This window comes from Amblyomma mixtum, chromosome 9 (assembly GCF_055824585.1).
Source record: "Amblyomma mixtum isolate Tamu chromosome 9, ASM5582458v1, whole genome shotgun sequence".
Lineage (NCBI taxonomy): Eukaryota > Metazoa > Arthropoda > Arachnida > Ixodida > Ixodidae > Amblyomma > Amblyomma mixtum.
This window is the reverse complement of record NC_143020.1, coordinates 115,120,094-115,146,871: the sequence shown is the minus strand read 5'-3', so window position 1 is coordinate 115,146,871 and position 26,778 is coordinate 115,120,094. Positions and strand designations below refer to the sequence as shown.

The 26,778-nt window shown below is 48.8% G+C and overlaps 3 protein-coding genes across 3 annotated transcripts in view; 1 reads left to right on the top strand and 2 right to left on the bottom strand.

Annotated features, from left to right (window-relative positions):
• The first annotated feature begins 1,630 nt into the window (after positions 1-1,630).
• LOC149330857 (uncharacterized) lies at positions 1,631-4,987 on the top strand. Its single transcript, XM_089559992.1, has 7 exons — positions 1,631-1,800; positions 1,907-2,155; positions 2,768-3,061; positions 3,373-3,495; positions 3,790-3,938; positions 4,026-4,182; positions 4,367-4,987. Exons 1-7 carry the CDS (start codon positions 1,689-1,691, stop codon positions 4,768-4,770), a joined length of 1,488 nt encoding a protein of 495 aa, XP_089416118.1. The 5' UTR covers positions 1,631-1,688; the 3' UTR covers positions 4,771-4,987.
• A 9,900-nt stretch (positions 4,988-14,887) lies between these two features.
• Positions 14,888-22,331, bottom strand: bai (Transmembrane emp24 domain-containing protein bai). The gene is made up of 3 exons (XM_089561560.1): positions 22,059-22,331; positions 21,006-21,230; positions 14,888-16,082 (listed from the first exon to the last, which is right to left on the bottom strand). Exons 1-3 carry the CDS (start codon positions 22,236-22,238, stop codon positions 15,867-15,869), a joined length of 621 nt encoding a protein of 206 aa, XP_089417686.1. The 5' UTR covers positions 22,239-22,331; the 3' UTR covers positions 14,888-15,866.
• Positions 22,332-24,230: 1,899 nt separating this feature from the next.
• Positions 24,231-26,778, bottom strand: part of LOC149330855 (uncharacterized) — a 44,769-nt gene continuing 42,221 nt past the window's right edge. The window contains exon 16 of the mRNA XM_089561558.1: positions 24,231-24,911. Coding sequence (XP_089417684.1) covers positions 24,852-24,911 — 60 coding nt within the window. The 3' untranslated portion in view covers positions 24,231-24,851. The remainder of the gene's footprint in view (positions 24,912-26,778) is intronic.

Here is a 26,778-nt window from a genome sequence, read left to right as displayed (position 1 = left end):
ATTTCGGTTGTCCTAAAATGGGCTTTGCAGTACGCAGTTTGTTGTTTGCGTGTTTTTCCCGTGCAGCTTTCCACTTATTTCTTAGTTTGCTGTACACTGACTTCCAACAATCCGTGTGCCTGTGCACGTTCTTTCTCAGTACTCACAATTCCGGCATAGCTAAAGTACCCAGCAGAATATAATGTTATGTTTAGTGATTTTAACTACGTTATGTACAATGTTTCCCATTATGGGTTCAGCAGCATTTCTAGAGTGCAGTGCTTAGACATACTGAGGGAATAAGTGTAGATGATGGACTTTTTGATGTTCTCTTTTAGTATTTGCTCAACAGCTATGACGATCGCCTAACACTCGGCAGTAAAAACAGATTCGCGCTGTGGCAGCCGCGTCATTTTTCCATTATTGCCTTGAATTACTGCACTTCCAACATGCGTTTCTGTTTTTGAGTATAAAATGCAGTATAGGCGTCATATTTTTCTTGAAGTGCGAAGAATTCTTGCACAAAGATACAACAAATAGTATGGCAACCAAATAACCCAAGAAACTAAAGAGATCGGATTAATCTGCCTCGAGAATAACTGATAGACAATACTTCAACAGAGAACTTTGTGAAAAGCTGGAAATGTATATATTGTCTAGGTTGTAATTTGCTTCTCTGTATTTTCTTGTTACTCTCCGGAATGTTTACTTTACCGCATTCCACCCTCTATGACATTGACTGTGCAATTGTTTGTTTCTGCGTATTTTTTTACTTCAATCCTACCCTGTAATAGCCTGAAAGGACTAACGCCATTTTAAATGAATAAAATAAAGCCCAGAGCTAGAGCTGGTAGTGCTAGAGAACATGGCGATGCACTTCAAAGCAATCGCTCGCTTCGCCAGCATTTCGTCGCCGCTGCAATAAAAAAAAAAATGTTTGCCCGTCGAGGGGAGATCTGCTGTTATATTGACTGTTAAGAGCGGAATCTTATTATATATAAAAGAGTTGAGTTGCGTGAAGAACCATTTTTTTTCTTTGTTCCTCTAAAGGCAACGAGGTTAGCTGGGCCTTATTGAGTGTTCTTGTAAACCAGCGCAACGGCTCGAAGCCAGAAAAGCAAGGGACAAAACATAGCGCTGAAACATGAACTCGCCCACCAGTTCATGTTGTTGAGTGTTGCCTTTCGATTTCATCAGCTAATCATGCATTTTTGAGAAACGCCATACGGCCCTCTCTAATCAAACTCGATGATGGTCCCTAATTTCAGGAACAGCCGCCCTCTTCACCGGAAACGACCCACGTTTCTCAGAGAATGGCGGAGTGGGAGAGAGGAACGGTGGAGGGAACTTTTCCGACAGAGGTCCCCCTTCCCTTGCGAAAACTGGTTGTCCAAAGTCCTGACTCATTTCTTTCCCTCGCGTCATGATACAATGGTGCGGTTACATAAAGCAAATCCTGGAAGAACATCCCCCGGAAAAGGGAAAGTGAGATGAAAGAGGAAAACTCCTCCTCCGAGAGAAGCGGGGCTTTCTGGCAGCCAATCGGAGGAGGCGGTTGGAGACCTCCCATTTGAGGGCGTGGTTTGCTGCCGGTATAATAAACGGCGACACCAGCGACTCTGGCACTTGAAGGCATGGAAAGGGGCCAGGTAGTTCTGAAGGCCATCGCGACAGCAACGGCAAAGGCGCTGCTAACAGCAGTAACCATCATGGTGGAGGCAAGACTATTCATTGTCGTCCTTGTGGCGTTAACGGCGACGCTAACCGCCGCCGACTACGACATGGACGGGCGTGACGGTGACAGGACGAACCAGCAAGGCTGTAAGTATACGGGACAATTAGTCCTAACAGTGCTTTCATATTGTCCGTGGAGTTGGATCGTGGGTACTGCAGGCGACAATTAATCAAGACATGCTCTTTCCTACAGTCGGCAACTCCATGTCTTCAATGGCCGCGAGTCTAGGCCTCCCCGGCAACGCGGCCATGTCGTCGCTGGGCCAGAGCTTCGGCCTGCCCAGCTTCCTCGTGCAGACCCTGGACCGCGTCACGGCTGCGCCGCCCCAGTGCGTCGCCGAGTCCGGACAGGAGGGAACCTGCGTACTGCCCAAGACCTGCCTCAAGACCGGCGGCGTCTCACTGGGACGGTGCTCGGACCCCAACACCATCTGCTGCCACCGTGAGTGTTCATTTCCTCCTAAGCCTAACCACCCATTTCGCGTGCTCACTACTGTAGAGCAAAGGGCAGTCCCCGATTCCTTCCATTTATATTACATATAAAGCAGTTCGTGGCGCGACAGCTTTTCCGTTTGAAATTCCCGTCTATGGCAGCCAATGAGAGCTGAAAGATCGGTGCACCGGGAAATTTGAATGTAGTTTCCTTACAGCAATATTCGCGGTAGCTTGTTTTCGTTTTACCGTGGCGTAGCGTCGGTAAAAAACAAGATCTAACCGCAAGAAGGTTCTGAAAGGAAGCAAGATCCGTCTGTCCCTTTTGAATTTCTGATCGGCGCGGCCGTTGCAACCAAGCTTGCAGGCAAAGCAACGTCATGCATATAACTGCATGCATGGGGGTAACCACGTGTAAAAGGGCGTAAAGCGAAGACGCAAGTAAAGCGAAGACGATACATCCACTTAGTGATGAACGTAACTGAAGCAGGAATTGCAGTTATTCTGTAATTAATGGCTGTTGGGAGGCATACGAAGGTCCGCCCCCCTTGTGTACCTCTCAGCGTTACCGCGAGGCTTAACATCGAGCAGTGACTCAAACGGCGACGCATACCCCACGCAGGCCCGGAGGAAGAATCGACTGCCAAGTGCGGCAGCGCGGTGAGCGACGACGAGGTGATCTTCCGCAGCCCCGAGTACCCTCACCAGCAGGCCGTGTTCGGCCAGTGCCAGGTGACCGTCAACGCCCGGGCCGACGTCTGCCAGCTGCGGCTGGACTTCACGGAGTTCACGCTGTCACCACCCGAGACGTGCGGACCCCGTGCCGGCTACTGCCTGGACGACGCGTTCAGCGTGTCCGCCGGCCTCGAGTCCTCCGTCTACCCCGTCCTGTGCGGCTTCAACAGCGGACAGCACAGTACGTCTACCCTTGCTGTTTCATGTTTCATGATCGTCTGTTAGCTATTCATGGCAATTTCGCTATCTGTTAATTTTGGAGAACAACCATGCAGCCATTTAGGGCCTTCTTTAGCCATTTAGATTTCTTAGCACTAATGTGCACTGCTGTACGTGCTAATCCTGGAATGAGTAGCAAGAAAAGTCTCGGGGTGGCAAGAGTACAAAGGCTGCATTTAATTTTCATGCATAATAGTGGCCTTTGAGTAATTTAGGTGGAGTTTGCGTGTTGCCACATTCTGACAGTGTCTTCTGCGTGTCTCTTCTCAACAGTGTACGTTGACGTCAGCCAGACCAAGCAGGCGATCCTGTCGGTTCGTCTCAGTGCACGGACGGAAATGGAGCGCCGATGGAGCATCCGCATCACCCAGGTCTCTTGCTGGTCACCCAACATGGGTGAGTATTAACGCTATGGCGTTGGCGTTATGAGCGAAAAGTGGTCCTGGCACGTGGTCCCCAGAGAGCAACCTAGGAGGAAGGTGGGCCACCTAGGTCACGTGACCTTGCGGCGCCATCACAACCGGCCCGCCGGATAGTGAGCAAACTGGCCATAATGATTCGTAGCTCGACAAGAGCTACGTGGGCCACCACTGCGCCAGGAGGAATATGGGAATTAATCGCTTACTCTATCGCGCCATACCTTTAAGGCGAATCTGCACCCCACTTATCTCATGCGTATAATTTTTCCAGCTCCGCAGGGCTGCCTGCAGTACCACACTAATGCGGCGGACACCATCACCAGCTTCAACTTTGTGCGCAACCCAACTGGCTTCCACTACTTTGCCAACCTGCACTACTCGATCTGCATTCGGCGCCAGCTCGGCTTCTGCTCCATCCTGGTAAGACAAGCGAGATCTCTCATGAAGAGCAGTGCACTGACTGTACGTTACACTACTAATCTGTAGCTTTAACACCTCCTGTTGCAGTTTCAGGAAAATGGCGCCAACGGCTTCCGCCTGAGCCCCCTGACCAACCAGCGGTGCCGCGACGCCTACGTGCTCATCCCAACTGGCTCAACTGGCACGGTCACTGAAGGCAACTTGGGTGACCGCATCTGCGGGACCAGCTTCACACCTGTTGCATGTAAGCGGCATTCTATACTAATGCACAGTGCTTTCGTTACCAACCAGTATTCTGGCTTACGTTTGTGCGCGCAACGCAGTTGGACGTAATACCCAGTGGTTGGGTCGCGTAAGGTAGTGTCATGACAGGCCCTCAATGAAGCTTTTTGAAAATGTGTTGACTGACCCTTTACAACACTTTGCAGCAAACCTTGCGCCATTCCGGGTGTCGTTTGTGACCGCGCCGCGCATTGGCTACTCCGACTGCCCCTGCCCCGGTCAGCGGCCGACTCCTCAGCCAACCCGCCCGACCCAGCCCACGCGGCCCACAAGGCCGGCTGTTCCGGCTGTTATTCCGGCAGTTGTTCCGGCCGTTGTCCCGGTCGTTGTTCCGGCCGTTCCCACTGTGGTACCAGTCCGGCCACCGACTGCAACGCGGCCTCCTCCTCCCATCGGCGTTCCGAATCCCGCTGGTCTAGGTGCAGCCCCCCCGACCAACGCGACCTTGCCGCAGGTCAGGCAGGTCAGGCAGCTCCCCGTGGATGACAGCCTCGTGTGCCAGGCCGGTGGCTTCAGCCTGCGATACGTCCAGCTGCCCCACGGGTGCTAAGAGAAACTCACGTCTGATGCTACCCCATCCTCACTCCTACCCCCTCCAAAAAGTCCCCTCCCTGACCTCCACCCCAAAACCCTCTCATCGCTCCCAAATCTTCCCAAAATCCCTACGCCTCCCAAACAACCCCTTCCCATTGCCACCCTCTACCAAGGTTCCCTACCCTCTCCAAACCCCTCCTAATTCCCCTTAACATCCCCTCCTGATTCCCAAGTTCCCTACCCTTCCCAACCCTCTCATTCCCTCCCTATCATCCCCTCCTGATTCCCAAATCCTCCTACCATCCCCATCCTGATTCCCAAATCCTCCTACCATCCCCATCCTGATTCCCAAATCCTCCTACCATCCCCATCCTGATTCCCAAATCCTCCAACCATCCCCATCCTGATTCCCAAATCCTCCAACCATCCCCATCCTGATTCCCAAATCCTCCAACCATCCCCATCCTGATTCCCAAATCCTCCAACCATCCCCATCCTGATTCCCAAATCCTCCAACCATCCCCATCCTGATTCCCAAATCCTCCAACCATCCCCATCCTGATTCCCAAATCCTCCAACCATCCCCATCCTGATTCCCAAATCCTCCTACCATCCCCAACCCTCTCATCCCCTCCTGATTCCCAAGTTCCCTACCCTTCCCAACCCTCTCATCCCCTCCTGATTCCCAAATCCTCCAACCCTTCCCAACCCTATCATCCCCTCCTGATTCCCAAATCCTCCAACCATCCCCATCCTGATTCCCAAATCCTCCAACCATCCCCATCCTGATTCCCAAATCCTCCTACCCTTCCCAACCCTCTCATTCCCTCCCTATCATCCCCTCCTGATTCCCAAATCCTCCTACCATCCCCTCCTGATTCCCAAGTTCCCCATCCTGATTCCCAAATCCTCCAACCATCCTCCTGATTCCCAAGTTCCCTACCCTTCCCAACCCTCTCATCCCCTCCTGGTTCCCTACCCTTCCCAACCCTCTCATTCCCTCCCTATCATCCCCTCCTGATTCCCAAATCCCCCAACCATCCTCCTGATTCCCAAGTTCCCTACCCTTCCCAACCCTCTCATTCCCTCCCTATCATCCCCTCCTGATTCCCAAGTTCCCTACCCTTCCCAACCCTCTCATTCCCTCCCTATCATCCCCTCCTGATTCCGAAATCCTCCAACCATCCCCATCCTGATTCCCAAATCCTCCAACCATCCCCATCCTGATTCCCAAATCCTCCAACCATCCCCATCCTGATTCCCAAATCCTCCAACCATCCCCATCCTGATTCCCAAATCCTCCTACCCTTCCCAACCCTATCATCCCCTCCTGATTCCCAAATCCTCCTACCCTTCCCAACCCTCTCATCCCCTCCTGATTCCCAAGTTCCCTACCCTTCCCAACCCTCTCATTCCCTCCCTATCATCCCCTCCTGATTCCCAAGTTCCCTACCCTTCCCAACCCTCTCATTCCCTCCCTATCATCCCCTCCTGATTCCCAAATCCTCCAACCATCCCCATCCTGATTCCCAAATCCTCCTACCATCCCCATCCTGATTCCCAAGTTCCCTACCCTTCCCAACCCTCTCATTCCCTCCCTATCATCCCCTCCTGATTCCCAAATCCTCCAACCATCCCCATCCTGATTCCCAAATCCTCCTACCATCCCCATCCTGATTCCCAAATCCTCCAACCATCCCCATCCTGATTCCCAAATCCTCCAACCATCCCCATCCTGATTCCCAAATCCTCCAACCATCCCCATCCTGATTCCCAAATCCTCCAACCATCCCCATCCTGATTCACAAATCCTCCAACCATCCCCATCCTGATTCCCAAATCCTCCAACCATCCCCATCCTGATTCCCAAATCCTCCTACCATCCCCAACCCTATCATCCCCTCCTGATTCCCAAATCCTCCAACCATCCCCATCCTGATTCCCAAATCCTCCTACCCTTCCCAACCCTCTCATCCCCTCCTGATTCCCAAGTTCCCTACCCTTCCCAACCCTCTCATTCCCTCCCTATCATCCCCTCCTGATTCCCAAATCCTCCAACCATCCCCATCCTGATTCCCAAGTTCCCTACCCTTCCCAACCCTCTCATTCCCTCCCTATCATCCCCTCCTGATTCCCAAATCCTCCAACCATCCCCATCCTGATTCCCAAATCCTCCTACCATCCCCTCCTGATTCCCAAGTTCCCCATCCTGATTCCCAAATCCTCCAACCATCCTCCTGATTCCCAAGTTCCCTACCCTTCCCAACCCTCTCATTCCCTCCCTATCATCCCCTCCTGGTTCCCTACCCTTCCCAACCCTCTCATTCCCTCCCTATCATCCCCATCCTGATTCCCAAATCCTCCAACCATCCCCATCCTGATTCCCAAATCCTCCAACCATCCCCATCCTGATTCCCACATCCTCCAACCATCCCCATCCTGATTCCCACATCCTCCAACCATCCCCATCCTGATTCCCAAATCCTCCAACCATCCCCATCCTGATTCCCAAATCCCCTACCCTTCCCAACCCTCTCATTCCCTCCCTATCATCCCCTCCTGATTCCCAAGTTCCCTACCCTTCCCAACCCTCTCATTCCCTCCCTATCATCCCCTCCTGGTTCCCTACCCTTCCCAACCCTCTCATTCCCTCCCTATCATCCCCATCCTGATTCCCAAATCCTCCAACCATCCCCATCCTGATTCCCAAATCCTCCAACCATCCCCATCCTGATTCCCAAATCCTCCAACCATCCCCATCCTGATTCCCACATCCTCCAACCATCCCCATCCTGATTCCCAAATCCTCCAACCATCCCCATCCTGATTCCCAAATCCTCCAACCATCCCCATCCTGATTCCCAAATCCTCCAACCATCCCCATCCTGATTCCCAAATCCTCCAACCATCCCCATCCTGATTCCCACATCCTCCTACCATCCCCATCCTGATTCCCACATCCTCCTACCATCCCCATCCTGATTCCCAAATCCTCCTACCATCCCCATCCTGATTCCCAAATCCTCCTACCATCCCCATCCTGATTCCCAAATCCTCCTACCATCCCCATCCTGATTCCCAAATCCTCCTACCATCCCCATCCTGATTCCCAAATCCTCCTACCATCCCCATCCTGATTCCCAAATCCTCCTACCATCCCCATCCTGATTCCCAAATCCTCCAACCATCCCCATCCTGATTCCCAAATCCTCCAACCATCCCCATCCTGATTCCCAAATCCTCCAACCATCCCCATCCTGATTCCCACATCCTCCAACCATCCCCATCCTGATTCCCAAATCCTCCAACCATCCCCATCCTGATTCCCAAATCCTCCAACCATCCCCATCCTGATTCCCAAATCCTCCAACCATCCCCATCCTGATTCCCAAATCCTCCAACCATCCCCATCCTGATTCCCAAATCCTCCAACCATCCCCATCCTGATTCCCACATCCTCCTACCATCCCCATCCTGATTCCCACATCCTCCTACCATCCCCATCCTGATTCCCACATCCTCCTACCATCCCCATCCTGATTCCCACATCCTCCTACCATCCCCATCCTGATTCCCAAATCCTCCTACCATCCCCATCCTGATTCCCAAATCCCCTACCCTTCCCAACCCTCTCATTCCCTCCCTATCATCCCCTCCTGATTCCCAAATCCTCCTACCATCCCCTCCTGATTCCCAAATTCTCTACCCTTCCCAACCCTCTCATTCCCTCCCTACCATCCCCTCCTGATTCCCAAATTCTCTACCCTTCCCAACCCTCTCATTCCCTCCCTACCATCCCCTCCTGATTCCCAAATCCTCCTACCATCCCCTCCTTCCCACCCCAAAAGTCCCCTACCCTCTCCAATACCCTCATAGTTCCCTACCCTCTCCAATACCCTCATAGTTCCCTACCCTCTCCAATACCCTCATAGTTCCCTACCCTCTCCAATACCCTCCTGATTCCCAAATCCCCCAAAGTTCCCGACCCTTCCCAACCATCTCAACATCCCCTCCTCATCCTCCACCCCTCCCATCCCCCACCCCTCCCAAAACCCCCTCCTCACTCACATGTACGGTTTTTAGTCTGATGTACAGTTTTCTTCTCTTATGTACAGTTTCCTATCTACATTGTATCTGATTATGGCCATATTGTACTGTTGGCTTCAAACTTGTGCAATAAAAGCACCATTTTGTACAGACGAAGCCCTTTTGTTTCCTCTGACGGCTGGTTTTACTGGTATCATGATGATACCTTTCATGATTTACTGTTGCACACCGCTGCGAAAAACCATCATCTCTCCTGAGCAGAGTTGCTCAGAATCTGTGGTTAGGGGCTCAAACCATGGTGCAGGGTTGGAAGGGTCTCCTCTCCTATAGTTCAGAAAGTCCTACAAAAAGAATGGAAACAGCTGAATTTAGGGTGTCGGTTTCGCCATCTTGGAACTGAACCCGAACCAGTATACTTTTTTTTGTTTTCAGACCAAATAGCATATGCCATCGCGTAGATTTACCCACCGAAAGCTGTCGGCGCTATGGAGTGCGAAAATGACATCCAGTTCAACAACAAAAAGAAAGCTCAATTGGCGTTTCCGCAATGTACTTTTGGTATTCTAAAGTATTTTACTCCAGATTGATGTGGAATGTTGGATTTTATGTATCCCCCTTTTACATGCTTACGTACAGCCAATAAATCAACATTTATTTTCTGAGGCATTCCTTGTGACAGCAGATAATGAATAAGACCTCTCACGATGGCTCAGTGGTTGTGGCCACTGCTAATGCTAAGGTCGCGGGGTCGATACCGGTGGCGAGGTCGCATTTTCCTCCACTACAGCATTCCTGATGGACTCCGCGCCGCTTTGACGCTTTTGAACACACGTAATACCTATGTGTTTTCTTTTTAAAGAATCCCAACAATCTTCATAAGCAATCTTCGCGACGGAAATAAGCAATGAAAGGCGGGCATGTAGCAGCAGTACGATACTTAGAAAAAAAATAGTGATTACACAAACAGGCAATGCGGAAATACATGCGCTACTGAAATGAAATGTAACTGCGGGTGTCCCAGCTAACTTGGACCAAGATTAAGTGTTCTTCGTGGATGTTGTTAGGGTTTACCTAAAGTTAGACTACTATTTTTTTCGGTCCTCCGGTTTGAATAATGTGTCGAAATAAAAAAAATAACTTTTTAAATATAGCTTGAAACGTTCAGGTGTCAATAGGAAAGTTGTGGAGCTCCAGAAATATTGCCCAACCCAGGCACTTCAAATAGACTAAGCATGGCCGTTTTTATTCGGAAAAACGAAAGCCCGCGGAGTTTAAAAAATACCCGTGACAGCGCGCTCCGTGAGCCCGGATGCGCCGCGATTACAGCGCTATCCCACGTGCGCGGCGCCTGTTCTTCAGCGTAATTCACACGACGTTATCAGGCTTGTTATGCGTCTTTGCTTGTTGGGATCTTGCTCCCGAATTCAAGCTATTGAGGTTGTCATTGTTCCTCCGCAGGCGTTCTGCTAACGTGACAGCGCAATTATCGCCGTGCTTACTTTCTACTGCCGCCCCTACCCACTGGCGCTTATCTTGGAACCAAGCCCAACGCGAAGACCTGTCTTGGGCAGCACGAAAGGTGCGAAGCGAGTGATGTTTTTTTACAAAGCATGGGTGAGAGCGCTGTAATCGCGGACCCTTTAGAAAATTCAGCGCTATCTGGTGTGTGACGCACGAACCGCAGTGCCTGCGCCATTTCTTGGGCATACGGTTTGGTTTGGTTTTATGGGGTTTAACGTCGCAAAGCGACTAAGGCTATGAGAGACGCCGTAGTGGAGGGCTCCGGAAATTTCGACCACCTGTGGTTCTTTCACGTGCACTGACATCGCACAGTACACGGGCCTCTAGAATTTCTCCTCCAAAGAAATTCCAGCCGCCGCGGCCGGGATCGAAGCCGCGTCTTTTGGGTCAGCAGCCGAGCACCATAGCCACTGAGCCACCGCGGCGGCCTTGGGCATACGCCTGCCGGACTGCGCTCGGGCCGCATTGAAAAGTAAGGCGCCCGTCGAAGCCACAACAAGCGCAATTTTTTTGTTTCGTGTCCTAGCCACCTTCCTTGACATTGGCTCTCTGCTCCAAGCTATAGTAGCGATGCCGGCATGCTGCTGTGTGCCTTCAGGTCGCCTTCTCGTTAGATTCTCGTTTGAAGCGAAAACTCTCGGGAATATTGACGTTGTTCGCGCGCTTTCGAGAGTTTAGTCTGCTTTGGCCGCGCCTCCTGCACTCGCGCTCGGTCCTCTAAACTGCTATTAGCAATCTACCACTACGACCTTAGCGATCGAAGTGGAGGATGTTGTGACGGTTTTTACGTGCATCGCGGTCGTGCAAGCGTCATGATGACAGAGGCGCGCTTCTCTGCAGGGCCGGCCTGCCAGCCTGTATGCCGGCCGCCGGAGTGAGAAAAATGCGCCAATATTGCTTGTTCGCGTTCACACCAAGCCCGTGGGTAGAGGCATGTAAAAAATGAATAATTTTTGAAGACCGCTGGTAAATACCGAGTTGCTGGTAGAAGCGATAATTGCGACATAAGAAAATTTCTTCCCATAGCCGCTTTGCTGCTGCTACCCACTGCGGCTCGACTGTCGTCTGCTAGCCCCACTGTTGAAGGCACCGTGGAAATCGAGCATGTTTTAATATTATTATGAGACGAGGTACACAATAAAGTGGTGACGAAAGCAGCATCTTATTAATTACTAGCGCAGGCCATGACATGGCCTCCTGTAGTATATAGGAGGCTATGGCCATGATCCGATGAGCCCTCAGCTGCGGCATCGATATGAAACCGGCTAGGCTTAGCGACGACTAGGGCAGGAAGGGAGCAGCGCAGTTCGTCGCCCGGCGCGCCCGCGAACGGTGTCGTTGTTCAAAGCTCGACTCGCCCGCTGATTGGTTCAACGGTTTGCGACTCGCAGTCGCAAGGCTGGAAAATCGAGCAGGGAGCGGCTGGTCCGCGACTCTCGCTTTTCGACCAAAACAGTCGGGCGACTTCTGCGCGACTGGGCAAGAGACGCGCACGGAAACAAGCTATCCAGAGCACGGAGCGCATGAAGTAGCTGCATGCTTCTTTCTTCTCGTCTGTGATCTAGCTGTTCATTTTCACATTCAAAATAAATTATATAAGTATTGCAAGAGCAGCGAAAAGTTTCTTTTACCGTGTAGCGCCCTTCCGCTGTATTGTGAGCACAAACCTCGGTGCACTCGAGGACATGCGCATTCCGATGCTGGCGACTGTTTCGGCGCTTCACAAAATCAAACGTTGCTCAAGCACGCTTGTTTTGGGTTTGCTAGCATCCGCGGCTAAACCATTCATAGTGAGCTTCGTGTGCGCGAAAAAGAGCGCGACGATGCGGCGCGGCGAGGAGCGCCGTCGTTCTCTCCGTTGCGAACCTGCAACAAACGACGGCGACATAGGCAGAGTGCAGCAGCGGTGTGTTTTCGTTGTGTCAGTGCCTGCGGCTTAGCAAGCGCTCCGGTAATCTGTCACCTTGATCTGAAGTGAGCAAACTATGCATGGGAACAGCTACAGCGCGAGTGATTTTGCACCGACGGCTAGCGCACCGGAACCGCTGATCGAGCGCCCGCATCCGGATCGACACGCATTCCGCCCTGCAGGGCGCCTGCTCGTAGTCGAGATCGGTGTTGTTAGCCCTCCTTTATCGACAGCAGATTCGACCTGCACGGCAACGCGCACTGTCGATGGATCGCAGTAAGTCTCCTACACCAGCTTTGTAGCTTCGCTGAGAGGTGCGGCCGGACAATAGGAGTCCAAAAGCCTTTCCGAAAATCCACCCGGCATGATAGTCAGGACCCTCGACCACTGCAAGTTTTCCGCCATCGCTTTCAGAAACCCAACAAAAGTATTGTAGACATGCCACAAGGTGGAAACTGGTGCAAAGGCTGTGCAGAGCACTACATCTGCGCGTCTGCCAGCCAAAGGTGCCCAAAATATGGCGCACGGCGCCGACGAAAGTTGCTGACGATGATCCCTGCCAAGTTGCCAGACTGAATTTTCTAAAGGGCCTTACCGAAATCATCGAGGCACAGCACACGGCACAGATCGCATGCCTATCAAGCACTAAAGCGGGCAGAGAGATTCTCGTCAAGCTCGGCCTGAACACCATAGCAGAAAGGGACAACGTCCTGCAGTTACCTAAAGTCGTGCGAGAAGCAATTAAAGTGTTCCCCCTTCCCAAGAAACGTACATCTGATCCACAATCAAGGATGAAGATTCGCCCGCGCTACACGTGCCAAAGCCCTCGCTGCGGACGCGGCAAGGTTTCCAGACCAGACAGCTTTCGTGGATGCAGCGTACATACCGGGAAAGCATGCCTACTCGGTAGCAGTAGTCGACGGACACGGGCGAACGCGTAACTCACACTTTTCACGAAGAAACCAGAGGTAGCTGAACAAGCAGCGATAGCACTAGCTCTCAAAGACTCGAGCTTCACAACTGTGTACAGTGACTCTAGAGCAGCCACTCGAGCTTTCGCCAAGGGCGGAATAGACAAGACGACGCTACGAATCTTAGGCGGAAGTAACATCACCGATCACTCCATCGTATGGTTCCCGGCACACATGGGCAGCTTAGGGGGTGGCCTGCGGAATCTCAACGAGATCGCACACGAGGCGGTGCGAGGGCTCATCGGCTGCGTCCCTCCGGTTTCCCCCGCTACTCCACATATCGAGTTCAGTGTTCAATTATTCACTCACAACGAGCTCACTAAACACTTTTATCTAGGCAGATGAGCGTTTCCCCTCCCCGATAAGAAATTAACCCGCAGCCAGTCGGTCACGTTACGCTTGCTCCAAACGAACGCATACCCCAACCCCTGGCGCATGAAGCACATCGACCCAGACTACGACGGACAACATGTGTGTGACCAGTGCAGTGAACGTGTAGACTTGACCCATATGCTGTGTGGTTGTGCATCAAGTGACGCCTACGCCCAGAACAAGGAACATTTGGACAAAGTACTAAAAAGTGCTTCACTTCACGACCAGCTTCGGGCTGTCCAGGAGGCCCGCGCGGCGGCGGAGAGCTTCGGGCTCTCTGTGCCTACGTGGGAGCTGCCCTCTACACCTGGCGCCTAGCCGAGTGTCCTGCAGGACCCCTACTGTGGGAAATAGTTTTACCACCACCACTTCTTGGCACCACACCTGGCTAAACGGTAATTTGAGTAAAGAGCTATCGGTTGCCGCAAAGAAGATATGGCTGATAAAATTCAGTAGAGTGACCCTTTAAAAGCTTTCGCCTTAATATTTAGATGCATGCTGCAGGTGTGCCAGAGGGAGGGGGGGTGACTGGCAAGCCGTTTTGGGGGTGACAGAATGATGTCTTGGCTGTATATACCTGCAAATACAAGGCAACCTCCGCTGGTAGTGGGCGCTCCTGATGACGCCCGCGTATGCACTTTGCGCCGGAGGAATTCCCGATTGTCACGAGCTACAAGAGAGACCTATTACTCGCCTGAGGGGGACTCCGAAACTGTTGAAGCTGAAAGGTTTTGTAGATGAAAAATCCATCAGCTTTTCTTTTTATGTATCTCATCAGATAGAGTCTAGTATACATAGCCGATGTACACAATTCTGAGTTTATTTGATTTCTCGCGTAAATTTGAATCTTTTTGCCGCGGACAGTAAAAAGTCTCACATTGAGTAAATTTTGCAGTGCTGTTTTATATGCTGATATCACAAAGAAAAGTAAACAGCAAAACAAGGTTGAATAAAAACCTACGTTCAGAATTTTTTAGTCTGAACCCGTTTGAACCGGTTCGACGCGATCCGGAGCGGTTCGAACCGGAACGGAGTGTCGCTCCGGAGCTGAACCCGAAAGGCGTGAACCCGAACCTGAACCGAACCGGAAAAAATTTCGGTTCGACACCCTGGTTTAAATTGGTGTTCTCTCGACGCTCCAATGTTAATTACCTCTATACTGCATTTTCTCTTGTGCTACCACAGTTGATAATTTGTGTAACACTCTCAATATTCTCTCAAGCGCATCTTTTTCTCGCATTGCTGTATGTGCATATTGGAGTGTCATTACTCTGCCCGTCCTGCATAGTAAGCAGAAAAGTGCAACAACTTGATACCAAGCCAACAAATGAATTTATTGAACTTCCAAAAAAATATGGGTTAAAATTCAGTCTCCAGCTTTTCAGTCCGCTTGCTCTGGGAGCATGGCACTACTGCCACACATTTTTGTGACTTGAAATTTTCTGTATGTGCAACATGTAATGATTCTTTCATCATTCTGACAGAATAATGAATAAATAAAAAATACCCCTTACTCAATACAGTGATAGCAAAATTATGAGATGACAAGGCAGGGCAACAGATCATCCTAGTGCAACTAGTATTACTGTGAGTTGAGACCGGGAACCGAGGATGGGCAACTTGTCCCTCTTGTTGCAAATATGTACACCTCCAAATACAGACAGTATGCCTAAAACAGGCCTAAACTGCCCAGGTAAAAAAAAATCTCACTTCACATAGTTCTGGCCTTTCCTGAAACCTACTGAAAGAGCTGAAGTTAAGGCCAATTGTGTCAGCGAAACGGAGCACACATCCACAAGCTGTACCACTATCCACATCAGTGGTACACTTCTCATATAGAAAACATAGTAGCAATGTGCAGTCTACGTGAACCCCAGATTGTACAGATGGAGGAGCTAACCCTTGCGAAGATTTGTCACCTAAGAGTGACGCATTTAATTAGATGCAGCACGACAGTCTGTGCATTCCCACCCTTACCCTTTTGATACTAGAAAACACCCCACAAGCTGTGCCCATTACAGCCCTGCAGATGTCCTCAGTCACTACTCCCTTCCAGTTTGAAGGTTGGTGCACATATAAATGTTTGCATCTGCCGATTAAAAAATGGCTCTCCCATCGACGCTTAGGTTACTAAAGGTAAGGAAGTATTTTTCTCTCTGTGTTCCACTTTTATTGCCCCTGTATATTCATAACACGACACAACCCTCTCCCCTTCCCCCCCATTTCTTTTTCCCGCCCCTCCCCAAACAGTGCCCCCTCTCCTTCACGCACCCTTCCTTCCTTCCCTCCCCCTTACTCGATGAGCTTCTTCGCCTTGAAGAAGCGACGCAGGTACAGAACCTGCCAGGTGGCCAGTCCCAGCAGGCAGCACATGGAGAAGATGGAGAAGTACAACACGCGCGAGTTGGTCGACTCATTGGTGTCGCGCATCTCTTCTTCCCGCTGGCGCATATATGCAAAGTCCTTCACCACGGCCTCCGACAAGTCTTCCAGCTGCTGCAGTTTCATCTGCGATGAGGGTAGAAGGAGAGGGGGAAAGAACACAATGATGCACCAGTTATTACCACAGCCATAGAGTTTCTTACTATTACCTAGAGGGAAAGCTGGCGGCCCGCCTATGGGAGTTTGCATGGAGGCCCCTCGAGACCACTTCAGCCACCATGGGCGCTCAAAGCATCATGGGGCGGTGAGCTACTTGTTGCGGAACTGCAACTTTTGGCCAAAAAATAATAGAAAAATAAAGCTGTTTGATAACTACAAACGTCCTGACATTCAATATCTTGACTAATTATTGCAACAAACGAGCAGAAAAGCATTTAAGTGCAAAGTTTGCCCAAAATAAGAGATGACTAGCTTTCTTATTGGCCAAGTGATGAACACTACAAAAACAACTATTTCGTGCTCAACAGGCACGTTTTTAAAAAGAAATATGTTTTCAAAAAAAATTTAGTTGGTTAAATACTTCAAAAGGTTTTTTAATAACATTTTGGAAAAGTGAAACCTTTTATTGGTGTTGTGTGTCGTTGCGGTTTCACTACTATGGTTTTTACACTCTGCATTCGCGCGAAAGTCGTCTGCGCACACACGAACAGCGTTTTCGGAATGAAACATCTCAGTAGTGCCACTCCGTGTTCCTGAAAAACTACGACTGTTCCGCAACAAGTAGCTCACCGCCCCATGATGCTTTGGGCGTCCATGGTGGCTGAAGTGCAGCGCCGCCAGCTTTCCCTCTAGGTAATAGTAAGAAACTCTATGACCACAGCCAATGCCACGTCCTCCTATAAAGGAATGCTCGCAATTAAATAAACATGGGGGACACTTCACGCACCTTAAGAGTGGAATGCGACAGCACTAGCGATCCTCATTGGTGCTACTTTGATGCAGCTGAAACCAAGAAGTGGCTCCAAACGGAGTTTCCCACCACTTTTTTCTTGCTTCTCTTCTTTCTTCCGACAAGCGTGGGCAGGTCGTCATAAAATCACCAGTCACACGGCCTCCCTCTACCAATCATTAATTACCACCTGCCACAGTGGGCATGTTGTGATGTCACAAGGTCATGTGACCTCTCTTGACCAATAGGCAATTTTCATGGCACACACCGCCATTTTTGTGCAATGTGGACTTTAATGCTAATGCATTAATAGATGAACAGCATGCAGGGTACGTGGGGTTTAACATTTTAACCCATAATCCTAGTGTCATACATATAGGACGCCGCTCTTTTGTGCAGTAACCCTAAGAGCTTATTGCGTAAAAGTTTGTGCCTGATGGCGTAAGTCCAAGAGGCCCTAAAACTAAGCCAAGCTCAAGAGGCCCGTTCAGAAAGATCTGCCAGTCTTCTTTAGACGCTTTTCAGATTCAACCCCGTTTACTACACTGTCATTCTGCAAGAAAAACTAATAATTTTTGTGCATTGTCACAAGAAAAAAAAAAACACCGCATATGATGAGAAATGTGGTCTTAAAGTTGATGTCAAATGTTTGAAACTCTACCAAATGTAACAGGTAACAAATACACCTAGTATCCTAACTGTATGATGGCTCAAAAGTTGGGTGTTGTGGAAATTGTTTCCATCAATAAAAAAGTGATTCTGAATTCTGAAGTGAAATAAACATTCTGTATAAAAATATTTCAATTTTTCTCAAATTTTGTCCTTTAATACACACTGAAATTGCACATCACAGGGCTAGTTTTCACATTTCACCTACACCTAGCTCCTTCTCATCGAAGCCACAGTGGACAGTGATTTGGGAGAATCCGTCGCCGATCACAAGATGTCTAATTCTGTTACCGGTACAGTTAAAATTAGGGTACAGTTGATTTGTGCATTGCCTTCAGCTGTGAAAAGCTACGCGGGACCCGCCACAAGCCTGCAGTGAGCTAAGCTGACTTCACTGTATGACAGCGGTATTAGGAGAAACGCCACTTGCAGGGGCATGACATGCAGCTCAACGCATCAAATGTTCCGCACAACGGGAGCTCAATGGACACGAGCACTGCCATGCTTTTCCATGGAATTTTCAAGGGGATATCCTGACAGTACGATATAAGCAATAATTCAATATATCCATGATCAAATCTAAAAAAAAAAATTATTTTTTTTTCAGCTCAGAAAGAAATAGGTTGATGAGAGGTGCTAGGGAGCTTGGCGTAGATGCAGTAAATTTTAAGCCCCTTGAAATTGGTTACCAGTCATGCACTGACAGGGCCAGAAACGGACGACCTCAAAGGGTAAGTAATATAACAGTAGAAAAGCTGACTTGCATAGATTACAGCAATTTGCCTCATGCAAATATCAATTTCGGAAGATTCATTCAAAGGCACAGCCACTCACTCCTCCAGCTTAATAATGAATTAGTATGCTGAACGCCTCTTAGTTTTGTCTTTCACATAAACGATCACTTTACAACTGCCACAAGTTAGCTGTTTTTAAAACAGCTCATACTTTCTAGCAGCAGTGACACTAAAGTACAGGGCAATTTCTCAGCACGCAACACTAAGCCTTTCAGGCGTCCAGTTCACATTTGTGCACGCAACCCAAACAGTGTCAAATCCTTATATACGATGCGCAATGTTCATAGAATCGGGACACTATAAAAAAAAATACTGAAATGTGAAAGATCTTCTACAGAAGCACATCAAGCCGGCCATGCAAAATGACTACAAAAAATCATTTTAAGGTGGATTCAAGCTCCAGTGAGTGCACATTTTCTTCTTGGTTTTGTAAGCATGTGTGATTTAAAAGGCATAAAATGTGCAGATTTGTTTATGCAGCCACTTTTTATGACAGGAATCGGTCAACAAAGCATTAATGAGACTTATAAACCTATTTTGAATTGCACTGCGGAGATCTGGGGGCTCGGCAAAATTTGCATAAAAAATCGTCTGAGGGAGGGAAGATGGTTATTTTTCCTGTGCAATCTTGGCATGATTTTTGAGAAGATATGAGAAAAATTAAAGCCAATTTAGTTTACTTGGCCAAATGCAAAGTATGTGTGCTAGCATGTAATGTTTAAATTTGCTTTCGTTTAGATGGTTTGGTTTGGTTTATGGGGTTTCACGTCCCAAAGCGACTAAGGCTATGAGAGACGCCGTAGTGGAGGGCTCCGGAAATTTCGACCACCTGGAGTTCTTTAACGTGCACTGACATCGCACAGTACACGGGCCTCTAGAATTTCTCCTCCAAAGAAATTCCAGCCGCCGTGGCCGGGATCAAACCCGCGTCTTTCGGGTCAGCAGCCGAGCGCCGTAACCACTGAGCCACCGCGGCGGCGCTTTCGTTTAGAGGCTAGGGTTTAAAGGTCAGGCTTCAGGCAACGTTCGGAGAAGTTCGGAGGTCTGCTTAACGCACCTAAAGAGGGCACTGCGATAGCGGTGTGATCTGGATCCATTGCGCACGCATAGAAGTTGATGAAGACGACAACAAGCAATGCACAGCACAAGATAGTGGCAGTTCAACAAGAGAAATTATAGGTTGCAGCGATAGCATAGCGCTCTCGTGCAGTGGCAGCGAAGCTGATCTTTCCGTGCCGCCGAGGGTTCGAAAGCCAGTCGCTGTGATATTTATTTTATTTCTGCACCTGTCACTCGCTTCAGACAAACAGACAACGGTTTTGTTTTTCAAGATTGGAAGCCTTGGTGCTTGCACACTAAAAATGAACACCACAGGTGGAAGCAGGCCTTTGGAGCAGCTTGGGAAGCAGTTATAATGCCATTTTGGAGCGCAATAAAGGGAGAGTTTGGCAGCACTGGTTTGGTTTATAGAACGTCCCAAAGCGACTCGGGCTATGAGGGATGCCGTAGTGGAGGGCTCCGGAAATTTTGACCACCTGGGTTTCTTTAACGTGCACTGACATCACTCTGTACATGGGCCTCTTGCACTTCGGTGCTATCAAAATTCGACTGCAGCAGCCGGGATTAAACCTGCGTCTTTCAGGCCAGCAGCTGTGTGCCACAACCACTCAGCAACGGAGGCGTCAGTTTTGGAGCATTTTAATTATGCCCTGAAGTATGTTTCAAGGATCAAACACCTTTAATAACTGCAACTGTCGGTTCCTGACATACGAGAAACAACAACGTGAACCACTTTTATTCTACATTCAATACTTTGCTGACTACGCACGCATCTCTGACAAGACAAGACAAACAGCCAAAACATGTACAGGTGGTAAAATATAACAGCAGACCTGAGCAAGAATTGGGAACAGTCTAGCAGAAAATTAAATGCTTGCTTGTGCACTCCATAGTTGAACACCTAGTTTCACCAATAGTTTTTGCCTATTTTGACTTGACAGATTCAAGCGTAGAGTCCATCATTTTGATGCGCTCAGGTACCACTGGCAGTTCACATCAACGAGCAGCACATTTGTGCCCTCCAGCATGTGCATGTCCTTTGATTGTACGCCCGTGTTGATAAGTTTCTGAGCAACAGTCAGTGGTACATTCCGAGAGGATAGACAGCATTGAAGGGTAGACTTTTCCCTTTTCAGCTTCTTTACTTCGCTGCCTCCTTTACCAGTGGTTCCTCAAATTTTCACGAGTGATAATGAGGCTTGCTCAATTTCGAAGTGTTGGCAATAGGCCCTTTGCATAGGATTGGTGAATAAGGTCGGTGCATAAGATCTTAATGGAATGGTATGAATTTGTGGGCAATACAATGGACTACTGTGCGGCAAAAAACCCATGTTCACTAAATTTGATGGTGAAATATACAAGCAGCCGGTATGGGGCAGTTGTGGCGCAATATTTTGTATTTTGTAGCAGGGTATAGTGGAGAAAGCAGTCATAAGCAGGATGACGCAGCACTTCCAGCCCTGTGACAGTGAAAATCTGAACCCCTGTGCATAAATTTAGTGCCCAAGGGGGCTTTTTACAGCCCCCAAAAAGCTCAGATGTCATTCTGGGGGAAATGCCTTTTCAAACGACACTCACCTCGAGTGGCTTCAGCTTGCCAACCTCTGCCAAGCCCTGGTAGTTCTTGGCCTCAGCACCATGCTTGAGCATTAGCTGCACTTCGCGGTCGGCGCCCTTCACTTCACTCGGCATCTTGGTCGTGAAGCAGACTTCATACACGTCGTACGCATCTGTGGTGAAGGCGAACTTGCCCTCTTTGATGTCGTCCTTGTTGTACAGTATGTGCCCATTGCTGTCCTTTACCTGCACGTACGAAAGCCGAACGCCATCCTGTAGTGCGCCACTCTTGGATATGGCCAGAACGAGACACAACCACGGCACTGCACAAAATACACAACTCGCATGCAAAACAGATGAATGGGGGAGTAATCAGAGAGCATTTCCAGATGCTCTGCCATTGAAGAAAACTTTTTTCTTATAATGACGCTAATGATTATTTACTTCCTAGCTCCACCTCGGGTGCTTCCCTAAATGAACTGAAGTACAAGAATGGGGCTGTGGCTATGGTGTTACAAACCGGCCGCAGAGCTCGGAGCACGGTTCTCGCTTTGACCGGAAAACTATTCAAAGTAGCTAACAGCTGCAGCTTAAGTGCGACAACGTTTCTTGCTCGCGGCACCAAGGAATGTTCGGTACCAGACGCGGTGGCCTGGATTGATCTACCGATACAACTGGAGTCGTTACGGGGAATGACTGACCGCTTACTGCAAGACAAATCACCTCATCAATGCGCAGCACACATGCACACGTATTCAGGATACCCAACGCGCAAACGTAGAAGCGCAGCAATACGCTTGTAGTATACACTAGAGGCTAAAGTTCGGAGAGTTGTTGCCGCTACAACAAGCGCACACACTCACTACCAAGACTCAAAACAGCGCGTGCTAGTCATAGAGACCGCGCGCACCCAATCAACGGCGGTTGGCTCACGAAAGTGCGGTTGCACGAGGCCTTGTTTTGGAGCCAGCTCGCGACTTGTGCACGAGACCTGGAGCCTGTGGCGTGCAGCTAACGTCAACAGCGGCACACATCGTCAGCTCCCGCGCAGCTGCGCACATCACCAGTACTCACTGTCAGATCCGTCTTGTGGCCCGGCGTCTCCGAGAGGCGGTACTCGCCCGAAACGAGGACGTCTTTGAGCACTTCATCCCTGAGGCAGCGTTTCGTGTTGGGCTTCAGGTGGAAGCGTATCGCGTGCGCTACGCCCAGGTATAAGGTCAGCACCGATATTAAGCTCACACAAGAAACCATCGTATTTCACAGCCACGAAGTCTGTGCACCCCAGCGGTTGAACACTGACGTGGAAGAGAGCCGAAAGCGGACAAAGTCAACGACTTCGTTGTGGATTGGATGTCCTTGGATTGCTTGGGTTTGCACTAGCCGCATCATAAATTGTACGTAAACAAACACTTACTTGCGCAGGTATTTTTTTGTTAAGAGTAACGCAAATGCAAACAAAATGTATTCACAAATTCTTAAATTTTAACCCGAAGAACAGCGGTACCGCTATAAAGCAAGGCATGGTTGGCATGGTGGCGAGCCTGGGCGAGGCAACCTCGAGCAAGGCGTCTGCAGCGTCTGCGTTCGTCGGCGTTTCGCCGTTCTTGCAACCCTTGAAACTTGAACGCCTCGTAGCTCCTTAGGCTTCGTGGCGCATTACTGCGGCAGTCGAATGTCATGAACCAAAGGCCTTGATGTTTTCTGTTTGCGCATTAAAACATGTATACAGTCGCGGCATGTATGCTGCGGTCGAAGTTTCGTTCACGAGTCGAAGCCCGACGGTGAAGACGTGCATCCATTCCCTCTGCGATCTAACTTATGGCGTCACTTTACAAGAAGTTACTTTTCAGGCGTACAGTTGGTTTATCAGTAAGACGTGTCCCAGTAATTTCCATTACTTTAATCACACTGGATCTTGCTTCATAAGGCTTTCAGTGCATCGCAAAACAACCAATTAGTACAGTAATTAATACAAAGCGCGAACCACACCACGTTCGCCGCCTATGCTATGCTGCCCGTACCTACCTCAATTTAAGTTAGTTTTCCCCCAATCTCTGGGCACGCTGCGGCGCTGCGGCCGCGGCTCCGTCAGCCCAATGCCACAGGTTGTGTTGACAATTGCCGACGATTACGTTACTTTCTAAAAATTTGAGCGAAGCTCATCAGCTGTTTCAGCTTTTCGATAGATTGAAGTAAGAATTCGAGCAATGCATGTCGTACAATTACAAACAACTTGTTATTTTTCACACATTTTCCTTCTTCAAGAAACACTCCTCTACTAAGGAAGCTTTGTGGTCGGAGAAATAGATGGATATATGCTCGACTTGCTGCACCAATGCCTGGTTCTCAAACGCGAGGTCTACGCCAGTATTTCGCGAGGTTGTCACAGCCGTGGGAGGAATTAGGAGAGAGACAAGGTCTATGCAAGTATTTCGCGAGTTATCGCAACCATGGGAGGAATTATGAGCGAGAGGAACGGGTTACCTGCATAAGTAGTAAAAAATTCTTGTTTGTCTTAATATCTACACTAAAGTCTCCATCCCCCCTGCCACCCTGGCAGGTGGCAGTTAATGGTTGATCGCAAGAGTTCAATGCATACAGCCCACATCTCTCTCTAATCACCCCACCTACCAATAAGCGCGATTCAGGCTTCCACTTACCCAGGGAGCCAGCTATGCACTTCCTTTCCTGAAAATGAGAGCCAGTTATAGTTGTCAATGCCTTGGGGGCACAACTTTGTCAATGTAAAGTTGTCAATGCTATGGGGACACAACTTTGTCAACGTCAGCAGACATCTGTCACTACCACCAGGTAGCTTAAAGCACCATTGAGGTGTCTTCCGGGTGGGACAAACACCTCATGAACGTTCTGACCTAGAGTGGGACCTAGAGTGGGACCCTGCAGTGGTCCAGGGACCCAAGGGGGGTCTAACACACTTGCCATAATAAAGTTTTTCTCTCTCTCTCCACTGTTCCAAGAGGGCAGTTATGGCCCTTCCCTCTGGTTAAGGTGTCCACCAAGACGTGTGACACAGATACTGCACCATTTCCTTTCCTCAAAAACCAATTTACCAATTTTACCCTCTGCTTTCCAAGCCCCCACTCCATTGGTTTTCCAGCTTTAAAGCACAACTAAGGTGCCAGTTGCAACAGACAACAGGGACAGACAGGTGGCCAAACACCAGGAAACACACAAACAGGCCCCAAAGAGCTGTGCTCTAAAAGAGAGACTGGGAAGGCTGAATATCCCACTGGGCACCAGAAAGCCATTTTTCGTTTATTTCTGCTTGCTCAAAAAAAATGCCATACCAGGATCCACAAAAGCTCCCAACAGGTGTCCAGACTCACAACAAACTTTTCATTTTTATGTCTACCTTACTTGAATTCCCTGTATGTTGAAGTGATAGTGTCAGTTTGCACTAGTTACTTTTGCAGCATACAAATGGTTCATCAGTTAGACAAGTTATGAAATGCACACACTAAACAGCCGAAACGAGACAATCAAAAGGAAACAAAACTATCTGGTCCCAACGGTTTCCATTAATTTAAACACACAAATGTTATGAACAGGATGTATTTGATGCACACTGCATTGTTCATGTGCAAAGTATAAGCTACAAGGTGCACGACTCCATTCACTAGCAGGAAGTCGCGCTTTGTATCTCGTATCACGAAACTTGCAACGCAGCCACACATGTTCAGTCTCGCAGAAATGGAAGCTCTTGAGTCGCGAGATTGCCACGGTGTCCACAGGTCGTCCGACCAAAAGCACAAAGGAAACTGTACAGCTTCATTCACAAAGCATCATGTGCATGGCACCCCATGCATTTGTAAATGATCGTACAGCAGTCTGATGAAATGATGACTAGACAAGCAGCTGGCCGGCATCCTGCACCACAATGTGTGTCTCCTGCACTTCAGACACCTGCAAAAAACCGTTTGCATTGCCATTAACTTAATGCGTTCCATTTGTACATTTTAAAACTTGTCCAGCATCTGCAATGTGAAAGCATGCATAGAGACTCAAGCCATTTCCACAGGAGTTAAGTTTTTAAAAAGGAGTGAACTCTATTTTAGGGGTAAATTCATTCAAAGGGACCTAGATGAGGTGTGAAAAAAGACTTAACACCCCACAGGAGTTGACTCCTTAAAAGAAGTGAACTCCCTTTTAGGAGTAAACTCATTCAAAATAAGGAACCTAGATGAAGTGTGAAGAAAGACAACACCCGATGAGGTGTGAAAAAAAGACTCAAGACCCCACAGGAGTTGACTCCTTAAAAAGAGTGAACTCCCTTTTAGGAGTAGGAGTTTCACACCTAGATGAGGTGTGAAAAAGACCCTCCAGACCCCACAGGAGTTGACTCCTTAAAAGGAGTGAGCTCCCTTTTAGTACATTCATTCAAAATAAGGGACCTAGATGAGGTGTGAAAAAAGACAACACCCCACAGGAGTTGCCTCCTTAAAACGAGTGAACTCCCTTTTAAGGGTAAATTCATTCAAAGGAAGGGACCTAGATGAGGTGTGAAAGAGACTCTTGAGACCCCACAAAAATTTGCCAGCGAAGGCTGTTCTGGTATAAAAGTTGTCTTGCATAACAAGAGCAGAGCAGTGGGAAAGACTGAGTGATGCCTGGACACCTGTCTCTGAAGCATGTGTGTGTGCTGTGCGGGGTGTAAACATTACTCTGTAAATAGTGCAAAAGAAAGGTGCTTACATGAGTGTATGCTAGGATGTGACTCGTCTAGAGTGTGCACATGCTTGTTTGAAGTAGCTTTTGATTAGGCATGAGAGACGCCTGCTAGACGTTGAATGTGCCAGGATATTTGCGGTCTCAAAGGCTCCACGCAACTCATTGTATCCCGACTTCATCATCATCCTCCCATCCACACTCTACCTCTTTCCTCTCCCTTTCCCCCAGTGTGGAGTAGCAGCATAGCAGTACCTTTCCTCTGGCTGACCTCTCCACCTTTCCTGTCATTACAAAATTCTCTGTCTCACACAGGAAGATGGACATGACCTGTGGTTCACAAGTGAATTGTACTGTGTGTACTGCCCCTGCTACGTGTAGAATGTGTCAATGCTTCTGCTCTCCAGCTGACTAGTTTTCTGTCCTCCTCATTCCCGTGTTTTACCTTTCCTTTCTGAAATTTGTCTACTCACTTGAACTGTTTAGTTTTGGTTGGGTCTGTGTGTGCTACCATCTTTTTTTTCAACTCTTTTTTTTTCAATTTTTTTCAACTCTTCAGTCGGTTGGGCTAGAGGAAGACCAGAACTTCTGTCTTAGTATAGCTGTGGTGGAGGCTTGGGTCTCCTGCTTAATTTGCACAAGCACAAAAATCTAACGAGAGTTCTGTCTTGGCATGAAAAGATGGCTGTACAACTCGACTAAAATGAAATGTGTAGATTGGAAACTAAAGTTGGGTCCTGAAGGGTAAATTATGGAAAATTTTAAGATGAATTCACGTCAGCAATTCAGAACATATTTTCTTGCTCTGGAAACCAAAAAGTGTGTTGCAATAAGCAATTCAGATTCACAACCTAAGTTCTAATCGTTAATTACACACCAACTCACTCGTCGCGAATTATCTCACTTTGGTCTGCAAAGCTTGTTGAATCAACTCTTGACTTGGACTTCACAATGCTGCAATGGATTTTGTGCTCCTTAGCAAATTTGGAACAATGCTCCAGACTCACCAGAATGCTGAATGGAATTTGCCATTAGTCAAATCACAAAAGGACACTCAAAAAAAAAAAGCCTTGCCTGATGAAAATTGAGCTAGCTGCCGATGTTG